At 45.0% G+C, this 24,285-nt stretch overlaps 1 protein-coding gene across 15 annotated transcripts in view; it reads right to left on the minus strand.

Annotated features, from left to right (window-relative positions):
- The window catches only part of DNM2 (dynamin 2), an 83,877-nt gene that overhangs the window by 12,957 nt on the left and 46,635 nt on the right, over positions 1-24,285 (minus strand). For 3 of the 15 annotated variants that reach the window (XM_043964285.1, XM_043964239.1, XM_043964223.1), the window contains exons 3-15: positions 16,704-16,853; positions 16,098-16,301; positions 14,913-15,011; positions 14,046-14,206; positions 13,093-13,235; positions 11,803-11,938; positions 11,380-11,447; positions 10,521-10,659; positions 8,251-8,337; positions 7,777-7,847; positions 6,653-6,682; positions 5,193-5,244; positions 4,369-4,380 (exon numbers count right to left, since the gene is read on the minus strand). In XM_043964285.1, coding sequence (XP_043820220.1) covers positions 4,369-4,380; positions 5,193-5,244; positions 6,653-6,682; positions 7,777-7,847; positions 8,251-8,337; positions 10,521-10,659; positions 11,380-11,447; positions 11,803-11,938; positions 13,093-13,235; positions 14,046-14,206; positions 14,913-15,011; positions 16,098-16,301; positions 16,704-16,853 — 1,352 coding nt within the window. Of the gene's footprint in view, positions 1-4,368; positions 4,381-5,192; positions 5,245-6,652; positions 6,683-7,776; positions 7,848-8,250; positions 8,338-9,012; positions 9,152-10,520; positions 10,660-11,379; positions 11,448-11,802; positions 11,939-13,092; positions 13,236-14,045; positions 14,207-14,912; positions 15,012-16,097; positions 16,302-16,703; positions 16,854-24,285 lie in introns of all 15 variants that reach the window. The other 12 variants (XM_043964321.1, XM_043964278.1, XM_043964261.1 and 9 more) reach the window with 6 other exon arrangements.

The following is a 24,285-nucleotide window of genomic DNA, read 5'->3' on the forward strand; positions in this document are numbered from 1 at the left end:
TTCTGAAACTGCTTTGTTCAACGTTCACTGTTCCAGGACAAGTGGTAAAACTCACTCAGAATCTAAGATTGACTAGCTTCCCTGCTAGGCACCCTTCCAGCCAGCCAGCAGCGCAGCAGTGCCTTTGAGAAGAGTGGCACGGTCCTCGGGCTCCTCGAGCGACTGGTAGCCCTCCCCAGTGCCCACCCTAACAATGTCACTGAGCCTGCTTGTGACACTCACCTGGCAGCCGAGTCAGCCTCGATGGAGGTGCTAGGCTGTACCCCCTGGGAGGTGAGGAGGGAGGAGACAAGGAGACAGAAGACATGCATGGGAGTCCAGGGCCTGGGGAAAAGCCCCACATTTGAAGCTGGGGCCAACATGAAGCAAACAGAGACTAGAACAGGACTCTTATGGACCTGGAGGCAGTGACAGACTGAAGCTGAACTGCCGAGTACAGGTTTTCACCAGCAAGGACAGCAGGACGCGAGTAAGCGCTGACCCTGCCAAGGCACTTATGGGGCAGAGCCGCGGGTACCCAGAGCCAGGGAAAACAGTAGAGATCCCTTTGGATTTCTGGCACAGCATCAGGAACTTTCCACAGGGATCTTTCTCTTCTTAGTCAGAGAACCAAGTCCTAGGCCAAGGTCATCAACCATTTTACCATCTTGCCATAAAAGCTTTTACCAAGATGTCACCAAACCAGTGGGCATGGCCTCATTTATCTCCCTTACAGAAGGAGAAAAACTGACAGGCCTGGCCTTCCCACTCCCCTCCAACCAACCAGAAGATGGAAGGAATCCCTAGCCTGGCTCCTGCGAAACCGAGAGACACATATGCTGTACCGAGGGGGGTCAATCAACATAACAAAGAGCCAACTGCTTTGGTGACTTCCCTAGGACCCTAGCCCAGGGACAGAAGACACCGATGTAGAGAAAGCCAAAGGGAAACAGAGCTCTGTTAGCCATGCCAGAGGGGCTCTTAAAAAGAAGCCAAGATTCTCAGCCAGGAGCCAGAGTCCTTGTCTTTGCTGGGAGTCCAGGGAGAAGTGAGTCTAAAGAGACATCAATCACATCTCCCCCTGCTGGTGACAATGGTGCTTCAGAGGACAAAACCATCTGATGCCTTTGCTAGCATTTCATTACAAGCAAAGGCACAGAGGCTGTGGGGTTGCATTCTTTCTCATTAGCCCCATTGGGCCTTGAATAAAGTCAGTGCTTTGGTCACCCACTCCTATAGCATGAGGTCAGACTTCACAGGTGCCATGGGAGCAGGTGCTAACTTCTTCCTTTCCCAGGGACTGTCAGGCAAAAGTAAGGCAAATAGTCAATACACTGACATAATTTTCTGCAAAAACCTGGGCAAGGCATGGCCAGATCAGGTTCAGAATGAGAAATTGCTTCCTCAAAGACACAAGGGATCCCAGCCCAGAGATAGTAAACCTCTGAATTACATACCCTTCATCCCCTGGGGTGAGAGGAAGGAAATCAAACAAGGAGGAAGCAAACTAGTCTTTGGTCAGACATCAGCCCTAGCCCATATCTGGCTCCATAGTGTGTGGCCTAGTCAGAAACCTGCATCCATAAGGCACCAACTGCACCTACCTCTCTTCCCCTGTCAGTGGTCATAGACAGCTTTGTCCATGGAAGGAAGAGACCTTTGAATCTATTCTGTCTGATTTCTGTATATACCATCCATGTGGAGGAATAATTTGGAAACTTTCAAATGGGCAGTTATGTTCCCCAAATAGGAAATTCCAACACATTTCTGGACTCATACTTGGGCTTCAGAAACATGTATAAGGATTGAGAAGAGCACCCACAGTCACCCCACATAAGTGCCCTGTGGCCACTAGTCTCGAGACACAGGTTAGTAAATACACAGGAGTCAACTGGACAGCATGTGGCACATTTCTCAATATCCAGGCTGGAACAGACTCATGGTCTTCGAGAAGGTGGGTAATCCTGGTGAGAAATGTGGATGCCTGGGAGCTAAGAACACATGAGAAATAATGGTTCTGCCCCTGCTAAGATCAGATAGTTTGATGGAAACAACCAAATATTGCAGGCTCGGTCATTCAACGCCAAGTCTAAATATCTTGGTGAGAGGCTGGAACATCATGGTTTTGTCCACACAGCAACTGGGTCACAGGACTTGAGGATGCTGGTCAGGACTACGGCCACATGTATCCCCTCATAGCAATCACAGACCAAAGCTTCCCATCCCACCCAAGAATTTTCAAGCTATCCAGGCAGCTGCCCATGTAGGAGACAACACAGAGTTAGAGACAAAAATCACTTGGCTGTAGAAGCTATGGCTGACTGCAGGCTGTTACATTTAGAAGATCTTACTTTATAGTGCACCTGCTGAATAGAAGCAAGGAGCCCTGACCAATTAGATGGCAAAAGGCCAGTCGAGAACTGAATGACTCATTTTTTCTTGGAGGTTGGGTATGCAATTTAAGGGCATAAAGTGGCTCTTTAGTCCAGTTCATTTTAAAGCCAAATTTGTATATGAAAATTCTGCAGATAATTCAATTCAATCTTGACAGGGGGAAGCAGGAAGCTAGAGACAGGACAGGAAAAGCAGCAAAACCAGAATGCAGCTGGATATGTGTCCTGGGGTCTAGGTACAGAGGAGACAGGAATGGCAGACTCCTCTGGAAATTCAGGTCCAAGGTTGTAGCTTACTCAACCCGACGACCCAAAGCTGAAAGTCTGCTGTGCAGTTAGGGTCCTAAAGAGAGTTGTCACGGGTCCATGTGGCTGGTGTGGAGCCCCTGAAGTATTGTCATGAGAGACAGAATGGCCACGTGACATTTAACAAGGGAATGAGACATGGCAGAGAAGCAGACAATTTTGATGGACCAATGCCTTACCTGCAAAAAAGTGCCATCGGGGAGAGCTGTTCAACTGGGAGGGGCAGGGGACTCAAGGAAGGGGGCCTAAATCTTGGAACTCTCTTCCTGAATGCTGATTTTGTCTTCCTGGCCTGGAGTAGCCCAGCTCACACCAATCTTAGTACAACTGTCAGGGCTCAGCAGCTTCCCATCACCACAAGGCAGCACTTCCACATCCTTAGCCTCCCAAGCAGTGATGGAGACCTTGTTCTAATAAAGCCAAGGTACTCTGGGAAACAGAGATGAGAAGTATTTCCTTCTCCCTCAAAGAAACAGGGTCTTGGGGAGTGGAAGGAAACATATTTGAACTGACAGGAAAATGGAAATCACTTAAAATCTCCGTAGTATAAGGGAAACTAGGAACTTGTGCTTTAAAGGGGGGGGGGGAAAGCTCTTCCAGCAGTGGCCTGACTTCATGCTGCTTAAGGAGAGATGGGGCAGGAAGGGACCAGGGACTACTGATGCTATAAAGAAAAGAGTCCTTTAAGGATAGTGGTTTCTCCAGCCCTGCTCGCCTTCTAGGATCATACTTCAGCTGTTTCCATTTTCTTGCTCAGTCAAAGAAGACTTCTCACCCTTGTTTCTGCACACTTGTTAGCCTTCCCACTGGGAAAATGTAACACTGTCTCCAGAGCTCACCCCATCCATCATTCAGAGAGAAACTGGTACCTTGGGTTTTCGGGACTGAGTACACTTAGCAGGAAGGTCTTTGGAGCCCCTGCCAAACAGCCCAGCAGGTCAGAAATCCACTGTCATCCTATCTAAGTGGGAGGGAAGCTGAAGAAGTAGGAGCACATGAAGTTACAGCAAGAAGAAACAGACTGAGTTTTATGGACATGAGCAACAGGAATCCCCCTTTAGAAATCTGATTCTGTTTCGGTTATTTTCTCGGCTGCTTTTTCATGCTTTGATGAACACAAAAGGGGAAAGGTTGGGGGGGCAGGTGCTTGCAGGGCAGTAGGGAGAAAAGCCCATTTTCAAGGCTTTGGGAAGGGCTCCAAGAATGGGTCTAGGAGACTTCTTGGAGGCAATGACCAGCTAACAAGGATGAACCCTGCCAGGGGGCTGGCTTTTCCAAAAAATATGGAACACACTGTTCCAAACGAAGCCAAGAAACCATGCCAGTCATACTATTGGGATGAGGAGGGCAGGTTCTGGTATCAAACAAAGCCTTGCATTTATAGCCCTTGATAAGTTTTCCAGACTCACTCACTCAAGTCATTTCTTTTGTCCTACAGAGACTATAAGCACCTTGAGAAAAGAGCCAAGCCTGATAGAACTTGGCATGATCCATGTGATCACAGGGCTCCATAAATTTGGTGGATGAACCTGTATCTCACCTGAAAGAGGACAGGCTCTTACCTTCAAAGTACTAAGTGTACTCAAACCCGAGTCAACGAAAACCCAGTTTCTTCGGGGTCATATTTTGGAAGTAGGTCTCCATCACTAGATCTGTCTAAGGTTAACTAACACACTATGTAGGTACTTACCAGGATCTCACCCTTTAGGATCACAAAGTTAGGGTTGTAGGGTAAATAAAGGAAAAGCAGAAAGAGGGAAGCAAGGTAATAGAGGAAGGGCAGGAAGCACAAAAAATGGTAGAAAAGGAAGAGCAGAAAAATAGCAAAAGAAAAAAAATGACATGCTATTAATTATATTCACAGTGTTAATGTTTAATTCATTATAATCTTTCCAAACAAAAAAGCAATAACATATGTATTACCTAAAGCAAGCATAAAATTCATGCAAAGGTTACATTTTCCAATCCGGGGCTTCAGTCATGCAAGCTAAATGAAGAGTAGTCCCTTTGGCCTCTCCCATGAGAGATGGGACCTCTGCAAAGACCATGTGAAGGCAGTGTTTTTTTCCTGAAAAGCACCAGGACTCCCCTCTAGGCCTCATTTCCCTGGGGAATGCTTTCCTTCCATTCCCCAAAGGCTGGGCTGGAATACTAGTATAGCACTGCTCTCTTTACTCTCAGGACAGCTGCTGGATCTCCCAGAGGATGTGCCTTCCGAGGCAGAGAGACAGCAGCTCTGATAAGACAGCCCAGTAGTGACTACTGTCAAATTTAGATTCAGGCGCTTGAAAAGGTTTTGAATGATGTCAAAACACAAGGAGAAGTCAGAATCCAAAGGGTGGGGAATCCTAATCAGACAGCAGCTCCTGATAAGACGTGTGAAGCCCTGAGGGCTTGAGGAAACCATTCACACCAGAGCTGATTCACCTCCCCCTTGGCCCCTAAGGCAGCTTTCCCCATTCTCCTCCAAGCCCAGAAACAAATCCCAAAAGAACAGGGGCATGCACCGCGTACCTGGTTTGGAACAGCCCTTTTCTTGTTCAGCTGAGTGCTTCTCTGCTGGGCACTGAAACCAAAGCACAACACAAGGCTTATGCAGCTGGGCAGTGAGGGAGGAGGCCAGTGACCAGCTGCACAGAGAGAAGGTAAATCAACGTTGGCTGAAATGAAATGGGCCGAAGAGAGAGAACAGCTAGCAGAACTGGAGACACTAGCATGAAGGTTCTCCCTCAGGAGAGCGACTACTCCTCTATGGAGAGCCACAGAAGGCTACCCACACAATGAACCGCATAAAACAACCCAAGAAACCAGCTCCAGCATGGTTGTGGCTGATCTAGACGAATGCAAACCTTTAAGCCAAGGGATTCTTAGCCTGGGGGCAGGGACGGTTTAAAAATATATATTTTAAGAGTCGGGTTTCAGTGCAATTGGTTTTCTTTGTGATGCTATGTAGTTTACTTCATTTGTTTAGAAACATGACTATGAGAAGAGATTCTAAGGCTTCTTCCTCAAGGGGTGCAAGGACACACAAAAGGTGAGGAAGCCTGCTCTAACTCCACTTCTAGACAAAGCCATTTACTCCTTGGGGGACTCAGGAAAAGTTTTGTCTAAGTTGGATGCTGCCTCACTGGCAGCTTTGTCGGCAGGCAGAGCAGTGGAAGGTCTCTTCACACGTCCTCTTCTTGCTCCCTTCAGTTGCCAGGCCCAGAGACTGAGCAACGTGAGCCCTGCAGCTGTCCCTTCTAAGGCGATGATGGGGCACCCTGACATGAGATTTCAGATGCCAGACCAAGGGCCAGCTAGGTGGCACAGTGGATAGAGCACTGGTCCTGGAGTCAGGAGTACCTGAGTTCAAATCCGACCTCAGACACTTAACACTTACTGGCTGTGTGACCCTGGGCAAGTCACTTAACCCCAATTGCCTCACTTAAAACAAAACAGATGCCAGACCAGGCTGGCGGCAAGAGGAACTGTTGCCAATAAATGCTCCACTTACCTGAGATAGGAGAGTAATGGCTATTTCAAGGAAAAGGAAGAACAGCCACCAACTTTGCTTTCAGACTCAAAGCAAGAAAGAGAGGAGGAGAGCTCAACTCAGGGCTCTGTTTGAAGACTGGTCTCTATGCAGAAGCTGGCTGTTTTAAATGGCAAATTCTTAGAGGACAGGGCAATGTCAATGTAACCACAATGGGCAGGCCTCACACAGCGTGGTGGCCAAGGGAGCTTGATGAATGAAAAAGCCTTGGATCAGAATGCAAACCCAGACCAGAGCACTCAGGAGCTGGCTTTCACAACAGCATGACCCAGGGAGCATTCTTACGACTTTTTCAGTCTGAAAGCCAGTCAGGATTGGAGTGGTTCCCTAAGCAAGGCCTATTGCCCTGGGACTTAGCACCACCTTTGTCCAAGCAGCTCTAGCCCAGGGCCCCACTAACACACTACTGAAACAGCATCCACAGCAGGCAGATACCCACCCTGTCACAAGCTGCTCAGTATAGTAACAGCTGGGGTTATTGGGAGGAAGGCCAAGGAGTCCAGAGGAAAGAATGAAGTGATCAAAGGAAAAACAGGAGAGATGGTGAGAAGGAGGAACTGTGGATGAAGTGTGAAAAGCAGAAACAAAGTGAGCATCAGGAGGGGAAAGAGACCCAGGGCTTTCAACTCCACAAGATGGACACTGAGACAGAGATGCATGGAACCTCCATGGGGGTCTGCTAAGCCAAGCTGAGGGTGCTGAATGACAGGGCACAACAGGGGACTGAATTCTCTGTGACCAGACATGGCTCACTGAAGGGGCCTAAGGCAGAGGAAGATCTGGAAAAGCCATTGCTCTTTTCTTCACCGCCTGCTGAGAAGACTCTTGGGTAGAGCATACCCACAAAGACTTTTCCTAAGACCACCTCCTTCTGAAGTTTGAGAAAAGACCAGGCTGTGCAGAGGAAAACGAATTGCTCCTTAGCAGTAAGGCAACCTCACAGCCAACCTAAGGCAGGGTTCTCCCAAACTAAAAGGAACCCAACTTTCTTAGAATACTAAGCATGGGCTGGTTGGGCCCATTTAATAGGGAGGGGCTGATGAGGCCCCAGTGACCCCCACGAAGAGTTAGCCTCAGTTTCTTTTGATTCCTTGAATGTGACAGTCACCACTATCAACCCGGGTCTTACAATACACACCTGGTTAAGGTAATTTTTCCTATGCTAGAAGGGAATGCCAGTGTCACTTCAATTAGGGTAAAGGAGAAGGGATGAATTTTGAAGTATTATCATTCCTTGCTACATTCATCTGAATCATTATATCACTCTCTGAATTCACTGTCATTAGAGAAATTTGCCCGATTCTTGGTATTATCCTATTTAAAGCAAGATATGCAGAGAAACTTTATCTGCTCCCCCCATCCCCTCCAAAACATCTCTGATAGAAGTATACCTCAAAATTCAGAACAAGTCTTCCTCCAGAAATGCTCCTCAGCCCCTCCCACCTTTGTGAGCCAGCATCACCTGGAGCCTTGCTACCCTCTAGAAGGGCCCCCTCTAAGACCGCAGCCCTATCCGATGGCAGGGCTCCCAAATCCAAGAAGCTGCAAGTAGAATATACATACTTTGCAAAGCCAATGAAGTCCTCATGATTTGTGTTGATGTAAGACAGCTCAATGTCGATCAGAAGAAGGATCTGAAAAATGAAAGTATGTTTGCTACTCATGGAAAAAAAAAAAAGCCCTACTATGAACTGCCTCCAAACCAAAGGTCTAAACACACATTTAGGGCTTTTGAGCATACTCCCTAAGTCGACCAGTAGAGGGGGCTCTATAACTATTTTCTACCTCAGGCAAAAGGCCAGCAGGGCAGGCTTCTTCTGCCTGGTACCTCCAGGCTCTCAGTGCATCCCTCTGTTTCACTGAACACACACGATAATGGGCACCCTAAAAAGAGCTGCAGACCACCTTTGCAAACTGGAGGTTCGTGTGTGGCATCAATCACATGAAGTCTGCCATTAAGGTAGCCCAGTGCTTAGTTAGCAGTATCCAGTAAGTGTCTGCAGAACACACATACTGTCCTAGACTCTTCAAACACACCTGGTCCTTTGTTCTCCCTTCTCTCTCCCTGATGTAAGTGGTGACAATTCTTTCTGTTTCTTCTCGTAACCTGGGATAGGAGCCAAGCTGTGGGGGAGGAAAGGGGCATGTCAGATAGCTCCACATCGCACAAACCCCACAACAATTTACATGAAGAAAGCAGAAAGCCAGGGAGAGCCAAGAAGACATGAAAGGACTTCATTGATCCCCAATTTTGTCACCAACAAACACTCATTAAAACGACAAATATGGGCAGCTTGAGTTGGCAAGAGAATTAAAGAGATTAAAAATTTTTTAAAAAGAGAATCAAAGATGAAAAGATTTCATTCCAAGCAGGTGAAGTGTGTTTACCAATCAAATGTCACTGATGTCCCTTCTCCCATTTCCGCCCCCCATGGCTGGATTACAGCACAGACTAACATGAAGCAGCAATAAGGCCAATGAGATGAACAGCTGTCCCCCATGCCCTGAAGCTCTGGGGCCAAAGCCATTTCATGAACATTTTGGTCTCCTGGGCAGTGGTTCAAGAGAGCACCCATGTCATACGTCTCAGCAGGACCTCCAACTTTATTTTTGGGGACTGTCCACGGATGACAAGTTAACAGGTAAAGCTGTGGCATGGGCCAGAAATAATGAATGCCACCAAACTTGTTTCAATTTTGAAAAGAACATGAATTAATGAATCAGGCAGGTCCTGTGGAGCCAGTATTTTCCAGATGCTCAGGTTAGACTAACAGATGGAAAAAAAATTGAGCCCATTACCTTCTCAGCACACTTTTTAATGACGGTGGCCAGCTCTGAGACCACCAGATCAACACACTTCAAACTCGGCTCTTTGAGCTTTACAATCTGTTTTTTCACAATGGCTTCAAAGGCCATGTCGGGGGTGAAGAGACCCGTCCTGCGTCATGCAGAGCACGAGAGGGAGGCAGAAAGACGAGACCCCAAAAGGCATTGCAGACCAAACACACACAGTAACAAAAAGACAGAGAGAGGGAAGAAAAGGAGAGAGGCAACCAGTTAGTAAGAGGCATAGTAAAAGCCTTGGCATTTGCCCTGGGAAGCTGCTTCGGAAGGAGAGCCATTTCAAGGGGCTTTTAGTTGGACTTGTCAATAGTGCATGGTTTTCATCACCTTATACCCAATGCATTGGGTGTCCTGAATTTTCAAATACATGTTGTAGCCTCTGGAAATCTACTTCCAACCCTACCGGGTTTGACTGAAGAAGCTTGGAAAGCAAATGCAGGCTTTTAAAAATGACACAGATCAGGAACTGCAGCATAAGCAAAACCTCCTGACTCTTAAAGATAGCCCCAGAATTCCTACACACACACACACACACACACACACACACACACACGCGCGCGCGCGCACACACACACACACACGCACCCCTGGAAAGCATTTGCACAGCTCAGCTGAAGCAGGTCACTCTGGGAAGCAGGTACTGTCAAGGTGGGGGAGCTAGGCATTTCCTGCCAAGTGTAGGAACTGACTGTGCCAATCACACTGACTTTTGGCGATGTACTTCAACTTCCCTCTGTTTAGGGGAGCCAAGTTCTCTCTGCAGAGCACTGCCCTTGACTGGAGAACAGCAGGAGGCACGCTGCAGACCGGGAGATCACTGGCAAAGCAGCCCTGGGCACCATGTGGTGGTGCCAGGTCTGACTGGCCAGTTACCCACATGCCCACTTCATCATTCTGTCGCTCTCCAGGGCTTCTCAGCACCCTGCAAGGTGCAGCAAAGGAAGCACACTGGCTCTGCAGCAGTGGGTTCATGCAAAACATTGTATCATGGGGTTATTTTTTTTTCCAAAAAAGAAAAAAACCACGAGGAATAGATGGTTGGGAGTCTCAGGCTCCAGAAGGGGCACACTGTAATTTTCTTTTCTGCTTCCCAGGGTGTAGCAAAGCAGCATTTAAAATCAGTCAAGACACATGCTATGTTGGGCATCAGGATCCCAGAGTTATCTGCCCCCTTGGCTGGCCAGCTCTTGAGGCCTGCTTGGCATTCTTCCTGTTCTAGCTCCTGCTTCCCCATTCACTCGAGAGTCTCTAGAAAGACACCGGTGACTTCAATGAAGACTGGTGGGGAGAGGAGGCATATATCATATAGGCTTACACTCCACAGTCCAGAGTTCCTTACCTGGTCTCTGGCTAGGAAGACAATGCCCTCCTGGACCAGCCAGAGTGGGCAGGGCACTGCGATCCTGATGCCACCCACCCCCCCAGGGCTCCCTTCTCCACAACCCTCAGGGAGGGCTCAATACCTTACTGGTACACTGCCTAACTGTATTGATTAACTCCTGAATAACCAGGTCGACACATTTCAGACAAGGCTCTTTCAGCTTCACCACCTGCTTTTTCACAATGGCCTCGAATGCCAAGTCGGGGGTAAAGAGCCCCGTCCTACGCACGTCCAACCACAAGAGCAAGGGTGAGGGAAATAATCAAAGAAAAACAAAAAACAATCAACAACATTAATGGCAACTGTTTGGTTAACTGAATAGCAATAATCATACAATTAAGTCATAGGCCCACTCCCGTTATTTAGGAATTCCCAGTGTTGGCAACAGAAGTCTACTCTTTCTTGGCAACATTCAGTGTGACGACATGAAATTCATCTCTCTCTCATGCTGGCTTGCCTTCAGATCTGGACCCCTTCTTGCCCCTTTCAGACAATCCATCTCCTCATACTCTTCTTTTCAAAGGCTCTTACCAGGGCACATGGCTGACATAGTCCCATTTTATATCATGACCATAACCAGACTGGGGAGAAGAGGCAGGGGTGGTGTTTGTGATCACAACTACGAAGAGTGTAGTGATTTATGTCATGTGCTACTTACAGGCCTCAAATTAGACAGATGCAAATGTTTACCCTCAAGTGTCAAAATACTGAGGGGCAGCTGACTTGTTCTGGGAGACACTAGGGAAGAGCACACCAGACTGCTGCCCCTCTTCACCCCACCATTCAAGGACCTGGACTCTGTCCCTGAGACCTGTCAGTCCCTGGCCAACATGGTCTCCTCCCATCCTCGATATCCGAGGCTGGGGTTCCGGAGGCCAGGCTGAGACAATAACATGTTGACAGAAGGAAGTGAACCCTCCTCCCCCACCCCTAATACTTGCCTGACTCCATGGATGTTTTTAATTGCATAGCTAATTTCTCGTCTCAAGTCTTTCTCATCAAATTCCATCTAAAAAAACAAAATATGCAGAGGTAGGTATCTACAAAATCACAACAGTTTAACAAATGAAGTGAGTCAGTCTTCCCTACAATATGTATCTTGATAAGAAAGCCTCAAATGTATGGTTGGCTATCTGAATGCTATTAGTGCTGAAGAATAACCATCTTCAAGCCCTAGAGTATTTTGACTCCCTTCAAAACCAAGCAGAGTCAACATATGAGTTTATTTATGATTATGAAGGCGTGCCTTGCTGTCTCTTATCAGTTCCAAAATCATTTAGTAAGTGCCTGTCCTCCATGGACCCTTGGAGGGGAGGGCTGACTGTCCTCTGGTAGAAGATGAAGAGAAGCACAGAATATGTCACCTTCACAAGCTCAAACGGAAACCTCTCGTGAAAGATGCGGTTAATCCTTGCACCACCAGAAAGTTCCAATGTGTCCACCTGGTCTCCTGAGCCTTCGATTCTCTTTTCAAAGTCCACACCAAACTGCTGGACCATTCTAAAATGGCAAAACCAAAGAAGGTGTTTTGAAATACTCAACATTGGTTCTGTGACCACAGATAGCAAATAAGCTATCTAAGATCAAGGAAACTGTTCCCTCAATAAAGCAACTGATGATGCACACAATTTTTCTTTCAAGAAAAATATAAAAGCTAATATTAATCCAACACTCTGAACAGAGCACTCGAAACGGTTTTGACTTAGAGGAATGAGAATCTAAATATACAGAAGCAAAATAAAAGAGACAAGGAATGGTATCACTGAGAAGCACACCCCTATGATACTCATAATTGTGTTTAGAAACCAAATGGAAAATGGAGATGATTCAAAAGCTGCATGTTGTTGAATAGTCAACATGCACAAGACCAGTTCTCCCAGGTCTACCAGAAAGACTAAAAGCTTAACTTGCACCTCCCATCAATTACAAAGCCCAGACCTATTTTCCATGGTTTGCAATAGTATTATCAAGATAAAAAGGTATTTCCTTGTGACTAACAATTAGAAAAGATTCACACTTCTGAGTCTATTGACATCTTGAAACCGACTGCAAGTGTAGGGTTTCTAAGGTCTGACTCAAAAGACTTCTTCCCTCTTCTTCACTCTTCCCTAGAGGCACAAAAATCTAGGTGCCAAATGATAGCTAACCAGATAATTTCAGCTACCAATCACACCAACCCAAAACTCTCCAAACTGGGAAAGCAGAGGCAGCCATTGTACCAGTTGGGATTTAGAAGCTTCCTACATGAAATGTTCCTTTTAAATGCTCAGAGCAATTCAGTGTCAGCCCCCAAAGCTTTCTCTCTGGCCAGAAACTTAGGCAAGTTATCTTTTATTGTTGTTGTTCAGTCATGTATGACTTTTTTGTGACCCCATTTGGGCTTTTCTTAGTAAAGAAAATGGAGTGGTTTGCAATTTCTCTAGCTCAATTTTGCAAATGAGGAAACTGAGGCACACAGGTCACAGAGCTAGTTAGTGTCTGAGGCCAGATTTGAACTCAGGAACGTGAGTCTTCCTGACTCCAGCTCTGGTACTCTATCTATTGTGCCACCTAGCTGCCCAGGGCAAAAAAGGGAAGAAAGCTCCCTAGACAAAGAGAAGGCTTACTCCTGAGATGCCAGGTCATGCACCAGGCCAGGGAGCAAACACACTTACTGCAGGAGGGCTTTGGTTTTCCGTGTGGGATCATCAGGCCGGAAGTTCTTGTATTCTTCTACCTCCTTCTCCAAGGAAAGCAGCTGGCTCTGGAGCTTGCTGCGCAGTGCGGGCAGAGATTCTCGGATGTGATTGGTCAGTTGCTACATCAGAAGGGTCAAAGGTAAGACCAGCATTAGCCACCACAGGATTAGACCTCTTACTAAAGATTACAAAGCCTCAACACTGCTTTGAATTCCTGCTCTAGGCAAACCAGTTACGAGTCCTAAGCCAGAACACGTTTCCAATGGAGGAAGGGCAAAGGAACCTGCTATTTTGGATGACAGCAGGAACTATTTAAGCCCATAAGACTTCCTAGGGTGCTGGGATTCCCAATGCCCCAGAGCTCCCAAACCCCTGGACACCTCTTAGTGCAGCAACTCAGGGGACAGGCCCTTGTTGGGCCTAACAACGCTTCTAGGACTTCATGGCAACCAAAAAGTCTCTGAATTCATGCAGTCTTGTGAACTCTTCCCTCTCCCCCATACAGCAACATTCTATTTATTTCCTGGGCTGGAAGCCACTTCCATTGAGTCTTTGTTCCCTTCTTCCCCTGTCTTTGAGGAGCAGGGCTGTTTCTGTCCTAATTCCAGCTTGTCCAGTCCTGAAACCTTCTGCTCCCTCCATGACCACCTGTAGGTACATGTGCATACCCACCTCCCCCCAACCCCCCCACACAAACAGGAAGAACTCAGGGCTTCCAGAGCTGTGGGACCAGCAATGTCCTTGACTCTCTGAACATTGGTAGACTGATATTCAAGGGATCACAGAACATCAACACTAATAAAATGCCAACTCTAAGGTTAGAGAAGAGGTCAACAATTCCTCTAATAAGCCTTCAGGAAGGCCTACCCTACAGTTCGCAGGGGTGGGGAAACAAAACAAAACAAAACTCTTTAGGAGTTATCTTATACCTGGTTCAGAGTCCTCTGTAGGTGGAGGGTGCCCATTCGGTCTGCCATGTGTCGGTATGCTGGGTGAGAGAGGAAAAACTTCCTCTCAGCCCCAAGGGCTGCTTGGATATCCTTCTTCCCGTCAATATCCTTTTGGCTTCGATTTACCACACCAATATAACCTGCAGGGAGACCACGTGCTTGAGCCCTTGGCACTTTTTAAACAAAAAGGTAATTCAGAAGACACTCAACCCTTTCATCTGGATGCTAAGAAGATGATACTCGAAGGTGGGGGGAAACCTCTGCAGAAGGATGCCAGCCAAACCCTATTTACTGCATATGACTCAATTCCTCAGCTTTTTGGAGGAATCATTAAGAAAATCTTTAGACTTCGAGTCACATAATTTTATGACTGTAACTTTAGGACTTAGAAATAAGTCGATCAAGTCTGAGCTAACAGATGTGGCAATCGAGAGAAGGGAAATGACTTGCTTAAGGCCACCTAGCAAGTCAGTGGGAAATCTAGGACCGGAATTAAGTCTCCTTCATCTACTCAACAAAACAGTCTTTTCTATATGTAGAACACCATACTAGGTCCTGGAAAAGATGCAAAGACACAATCCACCACTTCCCTCCTAGAGGACTTAGAATGTGGCTCCATGCTCTTTCTACAACACGACGTTATCGTCATTTATCTGAGGGCTGCAAGGATAGGGGGCTGAACAACAAGTCTATGGCTAACAAAAGTGAGGTAAGGAAGAGAGCACTGATAAAAACCCAGGAAGGCGTTGCTCATTGCCCAGCATTTCCTCTCCATCTTGACTCTCAAACACACAGAGGAAGCTGTTCAGCACTGGAATTCCCAAAGAATTTGGATTACAGTCATACCTCTTCTCAAGGGGAGCAATTTGTTCTCAAGTACATCTCTGGCATCTGTGCCTTCATCCATTAGGTCAAGCTTGGTTATAACACCAATTGTCCGCAAGCCTGAAAAAGTCACAAGGTAAGACATATAAAGGAACATCCTAAGGGAATCGCCAGGAGCATTCTCTCATGAGACAGTGTGGAGAAACCTGCAGAATGCCGACCCTACTGAGCAAGGGTGTGACAAGCAGGCACATATGCCATTATCCGAAGGTTCCTGCACAGCCTTAATCTACAACACTTTGTAGGAGATTATTGTTACGAGTCAACTCTTGCCCCACTGTGCTCTCAAGACAATTATTCACGACTATGCATTAGTCAGAATCTCACCCCTTCCTCCCTGAGCCTTAGTGTTAATCTCATCCTGAAACAAGGAAATTGTCCAGTAACAAGTATCTTGCCCATTGCAGCCAGTCATCTGCTGGACAGACATTCAATTAATGGAGAACAGAAGCTGAGAGATCATCAAGGCACAGGTGTAGAAACAACAGTCAAGCCTTGAGTATGTGCTTCAAGTTACTGTAGAGGCATAGCCCTGCTGGACTGTTAGGTGGCAAAGTAGATAGAGCACTGGCCTTGGAGTCAGAAGGACTGGAGTTCAAAGCAAGCCTCAGACACTTGACACTACTAGCTGTGTGACCCTTGGCAAGTCACTTAACTTGATTGCCTCAAACATCCGGGTCCACTGCCAGTTGTCTTGATATCTATCTTGCTACCGGCCCCAGATGGCTCTGGAGGAGAGAGTGAGGCTAGTGACCTTGCATAGTCCTGCCTCAATTAAATCCAATTAAGTGCAAGTCTTGACATCACCCCTGATGTCACAGTCCTCTTTGAGAATGAAGAACAAATGATGAGAGGCTTATTCCTGGAGAGGGTCTTTGTATCAATTATCAGCAGATAGTTAAAATCCACAACTTAAGTCTTTTTCTAGAAGCACAGCCTGGACCAATGATCCTTCTCAAACTATTTCAGATAATGACAGGAAATCCAGGGATTTAGAACCAATTTTGTCCATTGAGAGAATATTTATAAATCGCTTAATACTATGCCTGGCTCCTAACATTCCCTATATAAGTGCTTGTTCCCTTCTTCCTTCCCTTCTAAGTTCACAGATATTCCTGGCTGGTACCTGGAAGTTCCAGGACTTACCTTGGGGATCAACTTCCTTGGCCATCTTGAGGGCATCTGAATTTGCTAGATCCATGTTGGCTGGTGTGACTGCAAGAATCAAGCTACTCTCTTTGCTAATGAACTGCAGGATCATGTCCCTGATCTGGTACTCAATATCCATAGGCTGATCACCAACAGGTACCTTGGTGATGCCTGGAAGGTCAATTAAGGTGAGATTCAACACTAGAAGGAAAAATCAAAGTTGAAGGAAAGTCAGCCTCAAAGCCTGGAAGAGACATAACATTGATAGCTCATCAACAATTCACCTAGTCACTTGCCTGACAATATCTGTACACTGCTCGCAATTCCTGGAAAGAGGCTTACTACACCAGGAGATGTTTCCTGCCTCAGGATTTTATCATTTATACTCTCATTGGCTAATCAATTAATCTGATTTTTAAAAGGTTATTGTCAAATGTCCCAAAAGAATAAGGGCAGGTGAAAGGAGAAGCAAAAGGTCACTTGCTATGTGGTCTTGGTATCTTCAAGAGTTATCACCCTGAAAATAGTATAATTTGAAGAAAAGCTCAAATGTCAACTTCTAATATTCACAATGAACAAATGATTATGTCATATGTTGCTTACCATGTGGTGAATAGACTCGCAAGTTAATGGGGATAGGAGAAATGCCTTTATTGGTCCCCGTGACCCTGTCGGTCTCCGCTTCAATCTCTTGGCGAACTTCATCAAAGTCCGTAAATTTCTTGGACTTACAGTGCAAAAATTCCGCATATTCTGGAAGAGGAAATGAGTGTCGCCAGGTTAGGGAGTAGCAACAGCAACCTGCTTCTGATCTGGAGCCAACATCCCAGCCCCCAAGAAGACTCCAATGTCAGGATCAGACAGGGGAAGCCAGCCAGGACCCTGAAGCACCAAGCAGCAATGTCATGAGCAAGGAGGCCAACCTCATAATCAAAGCATCAAACCCACTGGCCTGTAAATATTTATAATGGCAGACAAAGACTAGGCTGACCCCAATGCTTGGTCATAAAGTGCTCCAGAATACAGGAAGGAATAGTTTACCTTTCAGATCTTTGGAAAGGAGAACAGTTTATGACCAAACAAGAGATAGAGAATATTATGAAATGCAAAATGGATGTCTGATTTCCCCAATTGAGAAATGGTCAAGGGATATAAACAGGCAGTTTTCTGATGAAGAAATCAAAGCTATCTTTACCATATGAAAAAATGCTCTAAATCACTACTGATTAGAGATGCAAATTAAAACAACTTTGGGGTACCACCCAACACCTATCAGATTGGCTAATATGACAAAAAAGGAAAATAATCAATCTTGGAGAAGCTGTGGAAAAATTGGAACACTAATGCATTGCTGGTGGAGCTGTGAACTGATCCAACCATTCTGGACAGCAATTTGGAATTATGCCCAAAGGGCTATAAAGCTGTGTATACCCTTTGACCCAGCAATACCACTTTTGGGTCTTTCCCCCAAAGAGATCATAAAAAAGGGAAAAGGACCCACATGTACAAAAATATAGCTGCTCTTTTTGTGGTAGCAAGGAATTGGAAATTATGGGGATGCCCATCAATTGGGGAATGGCTGAACAAGTTGTGGCATATGAATGTAATGGAATTCTATTGTGCTGTAAGAAACAATGAGCAGGTGGATTTCAGAGAAACCTGGAAGGACTTGCATGAACTGATGATGAGTGAGATGAGCAGAACCAGGAGAACATTGTACACAGTATCATCAACATTATGTGTTGATCAACTGTGATAGACTAGATTCTTCTCACCAATTCAATGGTACAAGAAAGTTCCAAAGGACTCATGATGGAAAAGGCTCTCCAAATCCAGAAAAAAAAAGGAACTGTGGAATATAGATGCTGATTGGACCATACTATTTCTTTTGTTTTTGGTGCTGTTGTTTCTCTTTTTTGAGGTTTTTCCTTTTTGTTCTGATTCTTCTCTTATAACATGACTAATGCAGAAATAGGTTTAATGTTATTGCACATATATAACCTATATCAGAAAAAGAAAATAAAGTGCTCCAAAATGATTTCATTTTGAGAGGTAAGAAAGACAGGCGCCCTCTTCCTTTTATAGATAAAGAAATGCAAGTCTAGAGGTCCTTGATTACTCCCAGTCACATTGCAGTTGTGCTTAGCTACCTGTTCTCTACCAGGTCAGGAATATAAAGTCACTCTCCGGGGGGTTATGGTCACTTCTAGGGGACACTGCATGTGTATGTACACAAACTACATTCCAGCCCAAAGGGAGTACCAGCTGTTCCTAATCTCTTCTAGTCCTTCCTTGCTGCCTCTATACCTTGATGTCTGTAGGAATCTTTACCTTCCTCCAAGGCTCAGTTCAGATGCCACTTTGGATTCTCCCAATTAAAAGGTCACAATGTCATCATTTTTTCCTGGAGCACTTGGTATGGATTTTGCTTTTGGTCTCTATTGCACATGACTTAATATCTTACCTAGTTGTGTCCATGCCACATCCCAGGTACACTAGCCTATAAGCTCCCTGATGGCAAGGTCAGTATTTTTTTCATCTTTGCACCTCTAGCACAGTGTCTTACACAGTGCCTTAGTGACATTTATTGAATTTGAATAGATTTGTATTGGTAAGAAAATTAACTTCAAAGATGAGAAGCCTTTTACATATTAACACCTTTACAACTGCTCTTGAAAACCAGGACCCTCACCAACCACTGGGCGTCACTGAGCTGAGCCATCACATAGACAGCTCAGGATCAGACAGGGGAAGCCAGCCAGGACCCTGAAGCACCAAGCATTTACTTTTGCTGACACTGGCCTGGATTCTTAAATTCAAAGTAATCTCTTTTCTTCCCCTTTCCAGGGGGGCACGAGGAAAGATTTGGACTTCATTTCCTCTATTTGTGTTTGTTCTTCCTTTTGCCACAGTCCCAATAGCACCTCCATAAAGTCTAGGTGTAAACACTTTTTAGAAGCAGAAACCAAATGACTAGAGAAAGAACTTGGTACTGAGAAAGGGAATGGATTGAAGAATTGGAAGATGGGATTATGAGAAGTATATATGTATGTATGTATGTCCAGGGCCCGTAAGGGACAACTAAAAAATGCAACATGTAAGTATAGGAGTTAAGAGAACATTTTCTTCCCTTGGTCTTTACCTAATCCTACCAGGCTCTTGAATAGACACACCTGGAGGAAATGCCAGATCTAGACAGTGGCCAAGGTAATTTTTCACTCAGAAATACTTTGAGACATTTCTTTTCTTTCTTTCTTTTTTTTTTTAATTTTTTGAGAGGCAATGGGGGTTAAGTGACTTGCCCAGGGTCACACAGCTAGTAAGTGTTAAGTGTCTGAGGCTGGCTTTGAACTCGTGTCCTCCTGAGTCCAGGGCCAGTGCTTTATCCACTGTGTCACCTAGCTCCCCCGCTTTGAGACATTTCTAACAACCAACTGCAACTACTTAGACCCTTCAAGTCTCTGGATGTAGGTTATGTATGGTGTGGCAGCCATGCTTAGGGGGAAAAGATGAAAAAAACTAAGCACCCAACAAGTATGTGACCTTTTCATAAGATTTCAAATTTCAAGTCAAAAGGGAAAGCTTAAAATGACAAAAATTCAAAGGTGATGTTGCATGGGTATAAGTCCAAGCTCTTCTTCCTCTGACAAAGACTCTGAGGAGCATGTATTTTCTACAGTGAAATAACTGGACTTCACCATCTGGAAGGTGGGGTGTTTTCAAATTAACTTTGTTTTTGTTTTTTCAAATTCAGTTTGTCATCTCTGTTCTATAACTGTGCCATGGCCCAGAGCCCTAAGTTCCAGGGCTCTTCTTCCCATCAGCAAGCAGTCTTCTATAAGCTGTGTTAAACAGAATAATGCCAAGCTATTGTCTCAAAGCTAAAGGAGCTGGTGCTCCTTTACACAGGTGTACCACGGCATAAAAGCAGGTAGTATCCTGCCTCTGAGAATGCCTACCCCTTATATGCCTGTGTCAGGACACAGCAAGGTAAAGACAAATACTGGAATTCTAAAGACTACATACAAGTAGAGAATATTACAAGACAGAGTGTATATACACAGATCATATACATGTATGTTGTGATATTCTCTACCTGTACACACACACACACACACACACACACACACAGTCTTGTAATATTCTCTACTTGTCTATTTCCCCAACAACATAATCTGGCATTAGGTTGGGTATGGATTAGATGGCATGAGATTTGTTGGTACAGCCCACTGTGCTTGATAAGTGTTAATTTGTATTAGCTTGGTGACAAGTGCCTTGTCCTAGTGGCTAGAGATGATAAATGCAGCAGTCCACATCGACAGTCCAGAGGCACATATGCCTTACACAGCACCATGGACAACCATTTGAGTAAACTGATGCCCAGCAGGTTGCCAGGGGGTTTCAAGTAGAAGGAGCCCAGTGTAAGTGCCTAAGTACTCTCTTCAGTTGGAATCAGGGAAAAACAAAGGTACATGAAGGGTCTAGTCACTGGACTGAACAGAGCAGAACCCCCATCTTATACAGGCAAACAAACATTCACTCTCCTTAAGAGAGTCCTTTCATAAGCCCTAGGCCCAGGATAAGATGGAGCATTGTGTCTGCCTCCCAGGGCAGCAGATGGATCTCCACCTGATTAGTACCAGCCCAGAGGCCCTGAACTTTTATTAACCTTGTAGGGCCGAGACCAGGCTCGAGTTTCTTCTTTCCCCTCTCTGCCCCCTCAGTCCAGAAGCTAGAAAACTTGCCTCGTTGCAACATGAGATATGAAATAAGTCAAAAGTTTCCAAATATTGCACTTCCCTGTCTGGAGACAATAGAAGCAGCTTTGGCTGTGGTTACATGCCCCCCTCCCTGATCTGGCTCCTTCAAGCTCTACCTTTGGGTAACCTGTAGCGAACAGGGCAGCATGTTCACTGTTCTCTCTCATTCTCTCTCTTTCTCTGTGAGAACTAGGGCTGTCCCAGTTTTTTATTTGTATCCCCCTTGATTAGTACATAATAAAGTGTTCAATAAATGTCTTTTTCATTCTATTCCATTTAGTGGGATAAAGCCTCAAGTTACTAGAGAGGATTTGCTTTTCATGAAAGTTCTTGACTTAGAAATATTTTTTAAAAAAATCCATCCCAAACAACTAGCTTCAGGCATCACATGGTTTTTCAGACCCTGAAACCTAACAATGCTGTACCCATCCAAATCTCACCTCCATTCTTTTTTTTTTGGTGAGGCAATTGGGGTTAAGTGACTTGCCCAGGGTCACACAGCCAGTAATTGTTAAGTGTTTGAGGCCGGATTTGAACTCAGGTACTCCTGACTCCAGGGCCTCTGCTCTATCCACTGTGCCACCTACCTGCCCCTTCACCTCCATTCTTCAAGACCAAATGCCATGCCTCCTCCACTGAACTTGGCTTTTGTCTCCTACCTGATGGTTGTGCTCTATCCATACTTCCCAGAAGTCAGGCGGTATTTTGTTTGTGCCTGCCCGTGGCTCTTGTCACACATTATACCAACGTGACCCATTAGAGTCAGAAGACCTAAGTGCGTCCATTCACTATATAAATGCTAGCTATCCTTCTTCTCGTGGCTACTGTTATGAAATGTAGTCCCGGGGGCAGCTAGGTGGCACAGTGGATAGAGCACTGGCCTTGAATCCAGGAGGACCTGAGTTCAAACCCGGCCTCAGACATTTGACACTTACTAGCTATGTGACCCTGAGCAAGTCACTTAACCTCAAATGCCTCACCAAAAAAAAAAAAAAGAAAAAAAAAAAAGAAATGTAGTCCCAACCTCATGGAATTTCAGTGAGGACCAGATAAAATAAAGCGAGGGGTTATTACTGGTTTGTATACTGGGGTCCTCTATATTTTTCTCTTAATATCCCTCATCTCCCTCAGGAGAATTACCAGTGCTTCCTAGCCTCTGTGCCCATTCCCACAGACCCATCATGCAGGCGTTCAGTATTTAGTGAACCTGTTGAAATGAATGAGGAATACAGGATTCAAGTCTGGTATGACTATGTGACAACAGCTTGAGAACTGGAAGGCACTGGAGATCAACTGTTCCAACAGTCTTATTTTACACCTGAGGAAACGGAAGCCCAACATCATGCAGGGAGTGAGTGGGGTAGGTGGGTAGCTAACTTTTCTCGCATTACCACTCTGCCTCTCTATATGCATTTGATTAGAGAAAGGGTTCTGAATCTTTTTTGTGTCCTGGACCCTTTTGGTAATCTGATGAAATCGATGGATTTCTTCTCAGAATGTTTTTTAAACACACAAAATAAAGTACATAAGATTGCAAAGCAAACAAATTATATCAAAATACAACTATAAATTCTGAGACCAGCCTCCACTTTCAAACCTTATATTTTGAGAAAGGAAGATTGGATATTGTCTTGTAATTTTATAAAACTGCCTTAAGGAGATGTGTCTTTACAGTTTAAAAAGTATTTTCACACAAATTATCTCATTTGACCATTCTGTGAACTGGGTAAGGAAAGTGTCACCCCCATACTGTAGAGATAAGTAAACTGAGGCTCAAAGTAATTTGCCCTAGGTCACCCAGCTAGCAAGCTTCAGAACCAGCCAAGCCAATTCTAGCAGCAGAGTTTTTTCTACTCTTACACACTATTCAAAAACTGTGTGTGCAGCAGAAAAGGAAAAAAAATACTCCACACAAACTTTAGTTGTATTGATCTTGCAATTTTCAAAGCATAAGGGCTATTTTGAGCAGGTCATTCTGAAGTTTCACCAAGAACCAGGCTCAGATTACTTTTGTGGGCCTCCAAAATCAGGGGGAAAGGATTCAGACAAGTAAGTAAGGGTTGAGATTGCTATTGAGATAAGCACAATTCATTCCTTTATGGGATGTCCTTGCAAATGACCTTTTTTCTTTTTGTCTTTAACCTTAACATACAGGCACACACAAGTGACATATTTCCTACTAGGGCTAGAAAACATGTTAGGAAACCCTCTAGGCTAAAAAATAAAAGTAGATTTTATGCTACTAGTTTGGGAATGGCCAGGTCTAGAGAGCAACTCATGGACAAAAAGGACCCTTTGTGATGTTCCTGCTGTACCCCTAAGCTCTGACTCTTCTGCCCTCTGCCCTGACACCATCACTCCTTTGGGATCTCTTCAAATCCAAATCCTCTCCAGCTGACATCCAGAGCCAGGATTTCCACATGCAGCCTTTCTCTTGATCTCTGGTAAGACTGTGGCTCTCTGGGACTTTGGGTGTGTCCTACCCACCCACAGGGCATACACTACAGTGGATAATGTTCTTGTTTGATTTTTAGAGGCCATCAGTGGACATGTTGGCATGTAGGACACTCAATCCAACACTTCAGCTACATGACAACAGCCTCTCTCAAGGCTTCACAGTCTTCATCTGTCAAAACGCAGACAACACTTCCAGTGCTTGTTACTTCAGAGTTAGTGTGAGGCATGAAAGAAATAGGAAAGGGTTTACGGAGGGGAGGAGGAGGGCAATAAATGAACCTTATACTCATCAGAATAGGCTCAAAGAGGGATTAACACACACCCAATTGGGTAATCTATCTAACCCTGCAGGAAAGCAGGAGGGATAAAAGGGAGGGTAGATTGGGGGAGGGGGCAGTCAGAAGCAAATCCCTTTTGAGGAAGGATAGGGTGAAAGAAGACAGATAATGAGTAAATATGGGAAAGGAAATAGGATGGAGGGAAACAGTTAACAATAGTAACTGTGAAAAAGAAAAGGAAAGAAAAAAATAGTAACAAAAATGTTTATAGCAACTCTTTGTGGTGGTTAAGGATTGGAAATTGAAGGAATGTCCATCAATTGGGGAATGACTTAACAAGCTGTGGTATATGACTGAAATGGAATATTATTGTGCTATAAGAAATGATAAGCAGGATGATTTCAGAAAGGCCTGGAGAGACTCATATGAACTGATGTACAGTGAAGTGAGCAGAACCAGGAGAGAACTGTGCACAGTGACAGCATTATAGCTCTATGAGCAATTGTGAATGACTTAACTACTCTCAGTAATGCAATGATCCAAGACAACCCCAAAGGACTAATGCTAAAACATTATCCACTTCCAGAGAAAGAACCGATATTGACTGAATACAGACTGAAGCATGCTATTTTGTGCATTCTTTTTTTTTTAACTTGAATCTTTTTATGTAAAACGACTAACAGGGTAATA

Source organism: Dromiciops gliroides, chromosome 1 (assembly GCF_019393635.1).
Source record: "Dromiciops gliroides isolate mDroGli1 chromosome 1, mDroGli1.pri, whole genome shotgun sequence".
NCBI lineage: Eukaryota > Metazoa > Chordata > Mammalia > Microbiotheria > Microbiotheriidae > Dromiciops > Dromiciops gliroides.